This window comes from Mastomys coucha, unplaced genomic scaffold, assembly GCF_008632895.1.
Source record: "Mastomys coucha isolate ucsf_1 unplaced genomic scaffold, UCSF_Mcou_1 pScaffold9, whole genome shotgun sequence".
NCBI lineage: Eukaryota > Metazoa > Chordata > Mammalia > Rodentia > Muridae > Mastomys > Mastomys coucha.
In genome coordinates, this window is record NW_022196915.1 from 64,068,729 (window position 1) to 64,082,088 (window position 13,360).

At 45.2% G+C, this 13,360-nt stretch overlaps 1 protein-coding gene across 14 annotated transcripts in view; it reads left to right on the forward strand.

Moving 5' to 3' along the window:
• Enox1 (ecto-NOX disulfide-thiol exchanger 1) overlaps nucleotides 1-13,360 on the forward strand; it is a 569,119-nt gene that overhangs the window by 452,418 nt on the left and 103,341 nt on the right. For 13 of the 14 annotated variants that reach the window (XM_031363000.1, XM_031362997.1, XM_031362998.1 and 10 more), the window contains one exon: nucleotides 12,740-12,796. The exons of the other annotated variant lie outside the window; for it this stretch is intronic. In XM_031363000.1, coding sequence (XP_031218860.1) covers nucleotides 12,740-12,796 — 57 coding nt within the window. The remainder of the gene's footprint in view (nucleotides 1-12,739; nucleotides 12,797-13,360) is intronic. 14 annotated transcript variants of the gene reach the window in all.

The window sequence follows — 13,360 nt, forward strand, 5'->3', positions numbered from 1 at the left end:
AAATGATTAACAGAGTTTCTTTGGCTAGAATTCCCTGCTTGTGCTTTAACCATAATACAGTTCTTGGCAGACTGTTCACACTCCCTCATTGGCCGGTCATAAGAGGGAAGGGCATCCGTTGGAACAAAGCTAAGCTAGTGACAAGAACGGGGATGACTCTGCTAATACACTGAAAACCATGACACACTTACCAAAGCGTCCATTGAGGAAGATGAGCCTCCTCCCTGCGAGCCAGCTAAGGTAGCAGACACACAGGTAAAGGTGTCGCTGCTTGGTTTGCCTCCTGCTGAAATCAAGCCAAGCCTTCGAGGCCACACCCAGTTGTCCATCCCTCCCCTCCTCCCTTTCCTGCCTCTGTCCTCCCTACTTTCTCTCTGCGGTGGACAGTGCAGGGGGAACAGCAGCATACAAAGAGGAAAGGAGAGAAGCCGGACCTGGATGGCATGGTGTGGATGAACCCAGCAAGTCTTAGAATCAGAGTTAAAGGACCAACACAGGTCATGAATATTGCCAGCCCAAACTAAGTCCCTCCCCTCTGCTCACTGTCCCTGCAGTTCCCCAGCACCTGGCCCTGGGCCTTTCTCCAGATAGTAAAGTGTGCTAACTCTCACCTGCATCCTTCCCCTGCCTCTTCCCCTCCATCTGACCGGAAGGCTTGTGCTGACTTTCTTCCCTGAGGAAGATAGCCCTGAAACTGTCTGCTCTGATTCGATTTAAAAGGCACGTGCTAAGATGCATATTCAATGAGGAGGCTTCCCTTTGTCAAAATGTTTAGAACTTTGCAAAACTCAGTGTCTCTGGCTGAATAGGCATCTTTCTAATTACCGCAATGGCACACTGAAGGCATCTGATGCCTTTGCCCATAACGGGAAGGTGATGATGGATGCCTTTTGAAGAGAAGTAAAGCATGTCCTGTTAATTGATATACTAGACCCCCCAAAAATCTATGTCCTAAAACCAGGAAGTCAAGTCTAGTATCATCTGAACTGAGCATCAATGTCTACCAATATTTCATGTGGGTTCAGTGAAAACAAATTTCAGAAAAGTAGAATGAAATCAAACCATCCTTGCTTAATAGATAGCCCTTAAACCATTCTACAGGTTATAACCAATACTTTTGGATTCTAAATGAACCTCATTTAAAGTCTGGGTTCTTAATATAAACGTGTGTGTTTGTGTGTGTGCATGTGTGTGTGTGTATGTGTGTATGTGTCTATATGTGTGTGTGTGTGTATGTGTGTGTGCATGTGTGTGTATGTGTGTGTGTCTGTGTGTGTGTGTGTGTGTGTGTGTATGTGTATCTGCATGCATGCATGTGCCACAGTGTAAGTGTATCCATCAGGAGATGACTTCCACTTCGTTTGTCTCACCATGCTGTATATTCTATATCAGCACCCCAAGGAAGCACCCTAAGCTTCCAGGTGCATCTCCTACCCTCACCTCCTACCTCATTTTAGCAGCACTAGTATTATTGATGGGAGTAGCCACTTGTAGCCCTTTTCCTCCTGACCGGTTCTGTTTAATATGGGTTTTTAGGACCCCAAATCAGGTTTTCAGGCTTGTACGGTAAGCATTTTTACCCACTGAACATTTTTACCCACACATACTTTTTGAACAATGGAGTTTTCTCTGGCTTGTCAATCTTCCATAGAAATTTACAATACCATTTTGTTTTATTATTTTTGCTTTTAATGTTACTAAGAAGTTGGGCAGTGATTTCCAGCAGCCAAGTGAAATTGGTGACTCAATTTTAGTTAGAATAGCAGTATTTGATCTGAATAGTTTTATCCATAGCAAGATACTTCATGTTTAAAAATATAAATTTTGAGGTTTCCAGATGTCTCCTTAATTTCTTTGCGTTCCAAGACTCTCTGGATTTCTGATACTGAATTCCGCTCATGGTTTCCCTGCCAGGGCCCATGCTCCACATGGCAGGAACACCGTTGAGTGGAGGCCTAGAAGGACAAGGACATGCTGTTTTCCCATATACTGTAGGCCTGGGACACCTGAAAGATCAGTGCCACCTGTGTAGGAAGGACCCTTGAATCAAAGATAAGCATTTCCTTCCAGGCCTCTGCTTAGTGTCCTCCAGGAACCGAGGTTCAACAAGGGAATAATAGTTTTTTGTTTTGTTTTGTTTTTATAAATCGTGAACATCTTACCAACAGACATCAAATAAAGGTTTATTTTAGGTCGATTTTTCAGTTTCCTGATTTTATGTACAGTTACAGTTCCCATTCATAATGGAAAGGCTTCTTAAAAAATACAAAAACCATTGCTCCTTGAAAATTCATTTACCTTTTGAATACTTGGAGACAGGTGTTATTAACTGGATCCTGTCTCTGAGAAGCCTTTTCTAATGGAAGCCTTACTCCTGCATGAATGGACCTTATGTATCTGGGTTGTAAATTCTTGATCTCACTGTTATGTGGCACCTAGAGATGCCACAGTTGGATCTTGACTTCTTTCAGAATGAGCAAACTTCCCATAATCGAGCCTTCCCTGTGAGTAAAATCACCCTGTATTTTTGAGATTGCCTGTGTCCAGGAGACCCAAGGATCCCTAGGACTCCCCTATTTTGCTGCCCTTCCTTAAAACTCAGTCGAGCCCTTGTTAGGTTCTTACAACCACACCTGTGCTCTGTGTGGAGCAAGGTAGGCTCCCCCAATGGCTCCCCATGTGTCCTTCAGCCTCATACTCCCACATGTGCTTACAAAGCACACTGGGACTCTATGAGGCTCTGGCTTCCTGCCCAATGCAGTGAGACCTTTTAAGCCTGGGGGAAGGCTTGAGCTACTGGGTAGCTGCCAGGCAAAAGAAAGGAATGGGGAAAGTTAAATCATTGTCTGAAACGGAGAGCCAAGGATGCTCAACTGTGTAAGATTCAGACAATGGGGTCTCAGGCTCACCTCCTGCATACAGCCCGCAGAACCCCAACACTTTTCAATTTCCCAGAACACCATCATCTTCCTTATGACTAATTGTTATTTGGGAGCACTTCCTTGTGTTAAGCGAGGCTCAGAAGAGAACTGTCACATGAGAGAACTGTCACCCACTTCCTTAGCAGGCTCTGGGGACACTGAGGGAATATTTATGTAATAAGATGCAAAGTTGCTATGGAAAATACTATAGCAACCTAACACCTCCTGGAGCCAGGCAGGGGCTTGTAACAGCAGTCTAAATTTACATTTACTGGAGTGTCATTTTATCGACACTTAGTATCTCATTCTGACAGGATGTTAAAATATGTTTTCAGCTCAAGTTTGGGCGAAATTAACACAGAGTGTTAATTTTGGAGTTTAAGGGTAGTCTTCAGGACTTCTGGGAAAAGCTATCAGAATCACTCTGGAAGGGGTTAGATGGCAGAGTCTTGGTAAGTTTGTAGATTCCATCAAATTAATCACTGATCTCAGCCTTTACTCTGTAAGCGAAAAGTAGGAAAGCCTGATTGTGAGAAGGGGACCAGCTCTTAGCTGTGCCAGCAAGGGCTCGCTCACCTGGGGTTTTAGTAAATGCTCAAAGAAGATGCTATCAGTAGGTTAGCTCACCACCCTCACCTTGAGAAGTGTCTAGCAGTGTTTAAACGCAAAACTATTTTTCATATAAAATATAGTCTCATAAGGAAGGCAAGTGGCTAAGGATGACAGAAAGGGAGAAAATACAATTGTTATGGTATATGGAAAAAAATTCTAATTTTTTTTTTTGTCCTATGTAGCATAACTCTATATTGTATTTTGTAAAGCCCAATAGATTCAATTTTACACTATTTGGGTTTTAGATAAGCCTGCTTATGTAACAGCCCTTTTGAAAACCTCCATATATGTTAATGACATAAAAAGTACAGAGCAAGTGTCTGTTTCCCATTGGCTCATGAGCTTCTTCTCACGAATCGTTGAGAGGTGAGGCTCCCATGAGTCTTTAGTCACAATAAGCACCTGGAGGTTCTTGAGGCCTGATTACTGGAACAAGCTTCCCAAGACCATGTTTCAAATCCATCAAATGTGAATGTGGCCGAGAAGCCATAGAGATGGAGGCCGGTTACTAGTGAAAAGTTCATAGCCATTGATTTTCTTCTGTGTCTCTCCATCTAAAATCTTAAAAGTGTGGCTTCAAGGCTGTCAAAGTGGGACCCTGGCCAAAGGAATCAATATCAGACCATATTAAAACATACAGTTACTAACATCTTAGCACTAGGATGTGCTGATGGGCATTGGTGTCCTCATCCCCCTCTGCTTTTAGATTCCATTGTTCATCTAAGCACAGTTGGCAGCATCAAGTTAGTAGACCTGGACCAGACATCATCCTGACCTCGTAGCCACCTACTAATGAAAAAGGGACTTGAAAGACGTTATTTTCTTCCTCCTTTACAGAAATCCCCCTTGCCATTGCAGGTTTATCTTGTACTTAGAAGCCCTGGGGATTGATATTTAAAGCAACCTACAAATTGTTATTACATGAAGCCTTCCATAGCTTTGAGATGTTTCTCTTGTACACCATTGAGTGAGTAGCTTTGATACTTGGAACAGCTGTGCTGCCCAGTTTTAGGATACAATGTGTCAAACCCCCAGAGACATTACTTGAGGAAGAAAACATTTTATTTAAACTTCAATCATTAGCAGAGAAGTGGAAAGAAACATATCTAAGTCAACAGTTGCAAGGCAGAGGTTAACCACAGTGCTTCCTGCAGGACAGTGTAAGTCCCACAGGGTGTCCTTCCTGGTTCTCCAGCTACTGTGTTCCAAGACCCTGGCTTGGGGCATCTTGAGTCAGCATAGTTTACAGCAGTTGTATTCATTTCCATCGCCCAGAATGACTTTAAAAATATTAAATATCTCATTATATTATTATATACACTATACTAGACTATTGTTTAATGCTATATCAGATCAGACTTGGGAAAAGAATCATGATTGAGAGATTTTAAATGGCACAATAGAAAGTTCTCAGAATAGTTGCTAAGCGATAAAAACACTTACAAAATGGCATATGTGAACAACTTCAAATACATGCTTATGTATGCATTATATTCACAATTTATATGCAATGAGGAGATCTATAAGGAAATGGGTGAAAATATTTAGTATCTGTAAAAGATTATTTGTTTTTTTTTTATAAATGATTTTTGTTTTTTCTTCTTTGTGTACTTCCAAAATGTCTATGAGAGGCAAGTGTGTTATCTTAATAATACTATGATGAACATTGACCTTAACATTATGAATCCAGAAAAGTTAGCCAAGTATCAGGCTCAGGTCTGGACAGAGAAAACTGTTTTTAAGTCCATTCTAACAAAAATAACAAGTCAGGAATTTGGCACAATCTCTCTTCTGCTTGAGTGACATTTCCTTAGAGTATCTGCTATCTGGGCATAGAGAGAAAGAAGAAATGATTTGAAGAAATGCTAGGAGTGGATGAACCACACACACACAATCACCGTCTCCAGAGGGATAACGAGAAGAGAAGGCTACTCTGATGTTCTGAGCACGAGTGCACACTGAATGGTAGACCTAAGCCGCCATCCTCATCCTCTTTGGCAGCCCTTTGATTTCTCATCACATTCCCCAATTTTTCCCCACCCCCAGGGCCCAGGAGAGCCCACAAGGCCATCAGTGTATTGATTCAACATCTAATTTCAGGGCTTATTGAAGTGCCTCTCCCTGTCTCCCTGCTCCCAGGGCTTTTCTTTATGAGATATGCCTCTAAATATATCTTAAAAATAAAAGTCTGAAGGAGAACACACGTGGCAATATCAATCTTCCTGCCGTTCCCACACTCAGGGAAGGCTGGCTCCGGAGGAGGTCTTGAAAGCAATATGTTTCCCTTCTCCCCAATATTCTGAATCTAATAAGGACCAAAAATTGAGTTTTTGTGCCCCAAATAATAAGTTGAATTGTTTAATAAATATAAAAAGTCAATAGTGGATCTTGTTGACTTACTGTAATTATGAGTTTCGAGGCAAAATCTGTAATCTATTTGCCCTAGTCTTTGGGGGGAAGGGGGCAAGACGAGAGCTTTCTTCCTTGTCTTAGTGACTCACCGGCCAGTTTCTATCATTATTTTCATACCAGATTCTTCTAGTATACTTTGTGTAATTCCTGAAGCCATGCCTTTCCCTGGCCTTAGCTCCTTGCCTCTTGTCAATTATCTTATGCATTGTCTCAATTCAAAGCAGTGGCAGATTTAACAACACTCACTGAATCCTTACAGTGTGTCTGGGACCAGGGCTTTTGTCTGGAAGTGCCAGATTAAAGGGGAAATTACTAACGTCTTAGAAGACTAATTAAGACTCGGTCCCCGAAGTGAAAGTATTGCTCATAAATTCTAGAAAAAAATCTCCACAGCCTGTTGTCAGTCCTCCCGCTCCTAGAAGGGCATCGGGTCCACACAGTTGAGCTTTGCTGTGCACTTCACAGTTACTGCTAAAAGCTAGCTGAGAAACCTTGATGTAAAGGATGGGGAGACATGAGAGAGTCTGAAAAATGTCTGCTCATCTCAACTCTGTGTGCCCCAGAGAAACCTTTGTGTGTATGAAGCTGATACAGAGCAGGCCCTTCTGAGATGGGAGAGCCTCTCACCCCTGTGCTCCCTACAGGGCCCTTTTCTCTCCAGGTGTCCCAGCATTGTTTAACAGTAGGCAGCATTGTACACAGTTGGCTTGTTGGCGAGATACGAAACTACAACTAAGAACTACTTTCTTGTCCCTCGGGGGAGGTGGGGGACATTTTAAATGCTCATCTTGAGCCAAAGATGATAAAAGCAAAGAGTATGACTTTCATATACTTGACACTATTTTTACATTTTCCAGATAAGGTCTCTGAGCTCTCAGGGACATTTCATGATTTGTCCCAAGTCTGATGTCTGAGAACTGGTAGCGAGCTTCCAAGCCTCCCTCTCTCAGATCTGTCTGTATAATTGTACACACAGAGGCCAGAGGACAACCTTGGCTGTTGGTCCTCAGGTATCATCTGTCTTTGGTTTGTTTGCTCCCCTCCTCCACCCTCCGCTGGCATAAAACTCACCCAGTAGGCCTGGCTGGTTGGGCAGAATCCAAGGATTCTTTCTATGTCTCCCCCAGTGGAGGAGTCACAGGCATGCAGTGAAATACCTGGCTGTTTGTTTGTTTGTTTTAACATAGGTTCTCAGAGATCACACTCAGGGCCTCATGTTCACATAGCAAGCCCTCTCTTTACCTACTGAGGTGTTCCTTCTGCCCCTCCGCCTTCTCCATCTCTGGCTGGCCAGTGCCTCTCTCCTTCATAGAGTCCATGTAAACTGGGCTCCAGTATCAACAGGGACAGCAGCATCGGTGTGGCATACCGAGAATTAATGTCATTTCTTTCGAGTCCACTGCTCCTTAGAAGTACTAGGTAGTCCCCCCAGACTATTTCCCCTCTTCTGTATGGAATTCCACTTTCCTAATTGCATATCAGAGACTCCATCTGTAACTCTGTGGGGCCAAATGAATGAGCAGTCCTTTCAGATCGTTAAATCCTGAGGAAACATGGGAAGGTAAAGGACCGAGCTGACAAAGAACAGTGAAGGTTGAAATGAGAGGTAGGGCGAAATTACTGCAGGTGGGAAAAAAAAAATACATCTGGAGTTGATTTTTTTTTTTTTTTTTTGGTGAAAGTGGCTAGGTCCTTGGGCTTTTCAAATAGAAATTAACATTTAAATTAGACTCTTTCTTTCAGCCCCTGCTCTGTAACATTTAGGCTCCTAAGGAATATTATAATTGATGCCAGATCATCAGCACTGTGTTAACAAAGCGCTTTATAGGCACTCTCCACAGCACTTTCTCTCGTGTTCAATAAGAAGCCAAGTAACAAGAGGGAGCCTCCTCCAAGGAATTCTTTTAACCTCTCAGAAACAAAATATTTCATGCTAATTCCTGCTTAATTAGAAGGAAGTCATTTCTTTCTTTCTTTCTTTTTTTTAAAATACCATTGACTATGGGTTTGAAGCCTGTTCCATTTCTGACCTCTTTAATTTAATCAAGGTCACCTAATAAACTTGCCCAAACAGCTCTATTTCTCAATTTTAAAAAGGTAGCGCAGTTTAAAAGCAGTTATTGCATGATTAATAGTGCTGAACTAGGGATTCAGCACTCGCAAGGGCCTTTGTGGGGAGAATGGAACATTAGTACCTGAAAAATTATACCCATCAGAAACTCAAAACAAATCACTTTAATGAGCAAAAGATAAAAAAAAAAGAAAAAAGAAAAAAAAAAGCCCTGTCTGGGTGAGGGTTCGAGGAAGATTATCTTGCTCAATAGGAAACAGGTTTTAATGCCTCAACTTCTCTCTTCCATGGAAGAAAGGCAGCTATAATGTGGCCGTGCAGACAGCGTATAAAATGCATGCTGCTCTTCCAGGCCAAGGACTCGGAGAAGATGGAGTTGTCTATGTCAGGTTTCTCGGGAGCTCACACCCCGGCACTGGAAAACAGCGTTGTTAAAAGACCAAACTCCAAACACCCAGCGTTCTAACAGTCTGGCCCGACCTTCTGCACAGACTTTGCACTCTGTGAGCTTGAGGGCCAGACTCACCTGGAGGCTGGGAGAGAATGTTGTTCAGGTGACAAACCCTTTAGAGCAGCTGAGAAAGGAACATGTAAGACCAAGAACTGGTGTCCCCAGCGAAGTGCTGACCAGCATGGAGAAATAACTGAGCCCGTTCAAGTCAGTCTCCTTGGAGCAGCTTAGAGTTGTCTCTGGGAGAGCTTGCCGAACTGTGTCCCTTCTCCAGCCTTGAGCTTTCTTAAAGGCAGTGTGAGCTTAGACTATCCCCCTCCTCCTCCTTAATAAGATTATGGGGAAAGATTCAATGACAGGATTTACAGCAAGTTGAAAATACCTTGCACGGTAATAGCAGAAATTATACACAGGAGATATAAATGAACAACTATGCCAGGCTACACACAGGATCACGTGGGAAACCTGGTACACATAGCCGTGCTCTGGGTCAATGTCCAGTCCTCTGTTATTAAACCACTCCCCAGGGGATTCTGAGGCACAAAGGATGGAGAGGAACTTGAACGTGAGGGTTGGTGGCTCTTTGTGGTAGGTGGGAAGGGAAAAGACCAAGACAAGACAAGGTAACAAACAGATGAGAGAGAGAAAGAATAAAGCCATAGTCAAAGATCAAAATGTGTCATGGACTGGAAGTGACGGGGACAACGGCAAGAGAAGCCAGGAAGGGATGTTGGTCTAGTTTGCAAGGTCCAGGTGAAGAAATGCCTGCACCAGACACATTCAGAGTGTGTACCAATCAGTGCAGGAAAGGATGTTTGAATTGGGAAGCAGGATGACCTGGCACAGAAAGACCTGGAAAGGCCAGGGCCACAGTTCTTACCTCTGTTCTAGAACAGCCAGGACTGCTCCCCTGCGTTGGCAGTCAGAGAGGAAGCAAGTGTGCCACGCTTTGCGTGTGACAGTCTGGGAAGAGCTTGTCCATGTGAGGGGCCTCCTCTCCTGTGGCACCAACCAAGCCAAAGGCCGGGGGTCAGGGGTGCTCAGTTCTAGAAGTTCAATCTGACCTCCTCAGAGTGAGAACCAGAAGCCAGCCATGGTAGGAAAGATGGCTGTTAAGAAAAGTATTGCAAGATAGGGCGCAGGGAATCAGAAGAGTGGAGACTCAGGCTGGAGGACTGCTGAAATCTCTCAGTCGCCACGCGTTGCAGGAGAGGAAGCCGTAGGATCCAGGGCAGACCAGGAGAGACGTTAAGGAAATAAGGGAGCACAGCACAAAGGCAAAGGTGCCTCAGAAGCCATGGGTGGCGGGTGAAGCTGAGGCAGGGAGCTCGCCCTGGCGGAGATGCCATTGGGAGGGACTAACAGCAATCAGGTCTCCAAAACTGATGAACAAGACCGGACAGAACATTTTATAGGTCATGTTAGACATCTGCTTCCTGATCCTGTTACACCGAGTTGACAGTCCTTACAGCGGGGGTGGGGTTGAGGAGTGTGGGGTGGGGTCAGAGGTTGCATGGCACCAAGTTGGGATGAGATTGCAGGAGGAGAGAGCAATCTCTTTCTCAAAGCAGGTGCAGCTGGGCTGGGCCAAGCCTGAGATCAGTTGCCAAGGCAGAGCTTAAGAAGAGGCATAGAGGGCTGGTGGATGGCTGTGCTTCTTAAGAAAATGGTGTCATCATTGGTGTGCGTGCATGCCGGCAGGTAGAGTGGGGTGTGCACACATGCATGTAGTACAGCATGCATCAGGAAAAGGAAAATAGTGCCTTTTAGTGGGGAAGATTCCTAAAGAAAAGTCAGTCGTCATTTTGCTAGGGGAGGCAGTTGTGGATTGGAGGAGTGGCTGCTTGCTCGTATGCCTGCAGACTCAGGAAGGCCTGACCAGCCCTACCCATCCACCCTGGCACCTACTCCCAGAGTCCACTGAGTCCTTATTAAACTTCTAGGATGCACTGTCTCTCCAGCTCTCTCTCTCCGGCAAATCCTTTCCCCTCCACCTGCCACCACCCATTGTGGAGAGAGACTCGCTCACCTACTCCTCAGGCTTTTCCTTCCTGTGAGCCTCTGAGGTCAGGACAACTTCGGTCAGAGCCAGCCCTGCCACAGCTTAGCCTAGAGTGGCCCTTGGCTGGGCTTCTCTTGCCCTGAGGACTCCACAAAGTTTGCTCAGACCAGTCAGCACATCCTTTAGCATTGTTGACAACAGACTTCTCCGGCTCTGGGAAGGCAGCATCCAGCATGCCTCTCTCTTTTGCTTCTGCTCCTCTGAGGAGAAAGGGGGTGGGCTGGGGGAGGTAGCAGAGGATAACAGTATACTTGGAAAAGTAAAACCCCATGTGAGCCTCAACAGTGTCAGGAGCCCAGCCACCCACCACAGGCTTGCCCCTGATGCAGACATCTCCATTAGGAAGAGCTAAGACGGGGGAGGACGAAGCTTCTTTTTTTTTTTTTTTCTTCTGAGCCTCCTGCTGCCTCTTGCACCTCTAGGCTCACATTTAAGCCATTGTAATATCAGGCTCTGGTTTACCTGCACTCCTCAAATTACCCTTATTGCACCGGCCTCACACAAGGACGGAAATAGACACTGCCTTGTGCTTCTGTTTAGCTCTCCCTAATAATAGCTAATGTGCAGACGATAATACTCACGGCAAACATAAAATGTTATGTCAATGCTAAGCCGTAATAATAATAATCCTGCAAAAATGTAGCATAAGGAAATTCCATGAGCAATTTGAGGAAGATTGGTGCTTCAGTGGGGATACAAGTGTTATGGAGAAACAGGTCCCATTGTACTTTGCCGCCTCCACAAGAGGCTCAGTAGAAAAAGATTGGTTTTATTGGCAGATATCCCACTGTGCCCCCCAGGTCTGTGTCTGGCCACCAGGAGGGCATCGGCAGTGAACAGCCCCAGGGCCCAGGCCTTCATCAAAGTGCTTATCTCTTGTCCTCACTGGCCACTAACAGTAGACCAGGGACAGATCTTTGGGCGGTCAGAGCCTCAGGAAGAGGCCACTTCTTTTCTGACTGGAGAGGCACAGACACAAAGGCAGAAGATGGGTGGGTTCCCATGGATACCCAATGTTTATCACCTTCAGGTTCTTTAAGGAGCCCAGATTTAGCATTGATCTCTGGAGATGACACAATTAAGGAAGCCACGTTAACAATAAGGCTCCATGAGCTCAGAGACCAATGAGCATCCCCAGTGGCCTCCTAGAGGACAGAAGGCATAAAGAGGGGGTCCCTGTAGGGTCTCTGGATTGCAGAGGTGTGAGATTCATTTGTGCATGAATCACCTCCAGATTTTTCCTCAGGGAAAAGCTGTGTTTATTTTAGACTAGGCTTATCCCCTCTGTCTCCATAGCTGAACCTCTGCAGCGGAACTCTTCCCGAATGGCTGGAATGGACTACTCCGCCTCCACTACAGACAAGCCACTCCTTTTGAGGGCCCATTTCTACCTTTCTCAGACTGCAGCGTGTAGGGCCACACTCTGCACTCTTAGCCAGCTGTGCCACCTCAAGGTCACTGAAACCTGGTCCCAACACCTATAAAATAAAATTGATGCTCATCCCCACTGTACCACAGTCTTTCAAGGGTGAAAGGAGGTGAAGAAGCTGTGGAGGACAGGGTTTGGTTTTGGGTGTTTGTTTTCTTCTGATATTGTCATGGTGGGGGCATTGGCAGTCGAACACAGGGCCTCATAGGTAGAAGGCAAGTGCTCTACCACCACGCTATATAGCCCCAGACCTGAAAATTGCATTTACCGCTCTTAGTAGGCAGGCAAACAAAATGGTGACTTTAGCTTTTGTACAGGTTTCCCCTAAGTCTTAGAGAGGTGCTGAGGGCATTGGGTAGGGCTGAGCTTTCCACATGTGAGACATAGACCCTGGGGATAGGGAATAAACCAAGGAGTCAAACCAGAATGGGTGGCTAGGCATGTGATTCCTTCAAAAGGAGCTGCCCAAACACAGTAACCCAGGATAGCTCAGGAAATGGAGATGGGGGTGAGCCAGTGCGTCCATATGTGGTATTAGCACCAATGGGTTAGCACCACCTGGTGTCCTGGAGAGTTCTACCTTCAGCCCTGAAACTGCGAGCCTGGGAGAGGGCCCAGAAATAGATGTGTCGATCTACAGGGAGATTCTAATAGGAACTAAGATTCGAAGAGTGCTAGGTTCGGGTAACACTGGAAGCCATATAAGTTTCCAATTTCCCTGACTTAAAAACAACAACAGAAAAGTTGACTTTTAGTCACAGAACAGCCTATTCAATTTCAGAGGCAGACATCGAAGACTGTGCAGGGGACACGGCGGATCCTGGCTTGCATTCTGCTGGTAAGAACCAGTCTAACGCACCTCCTAGAATGGTCACCTTGGGAACAACACTACATTGTGAAAAGAGAAGCATGAGTTTGGGTTTGCTGCACAGCATGGTGGTCCCTACCACAGTCCAGGCAATGGGCACCTTAGCTACCCCACAAGGAGATTTATACAGAGAAGCAGAGACCTAGGAAAGAATCCTCGGGCCACTGGATCATAGCTTCAGCCCTTTCTTAAGACATCAGGAGGCGAAGTGGTGACAGAGAGGAGAGCCCCTGAGGGCTCTGAGATATTGTAGGATTATCTCCCAGGCCCTCTGCCTACCCCTGCCTCCTTGTATATAAGGACAATTGCTTACCTGGACAGCAGCCAGTGAAATCCTTAGGAAAGGACTTTCTTTGTTCATGGGAAAGAAATACAGTTTAGCTACATCCTCCCAGCGTTCAGGAACACAACTGGCAAAGCAGAGAGAGGATGTTAAACACAGCATTCCCCAAAGACACAAAGATGAACAGTCCCGGAGAAGTGCAGATATTGCTAGCAACAATATGTTAAAGCATTTTATTATTTAGTTACATC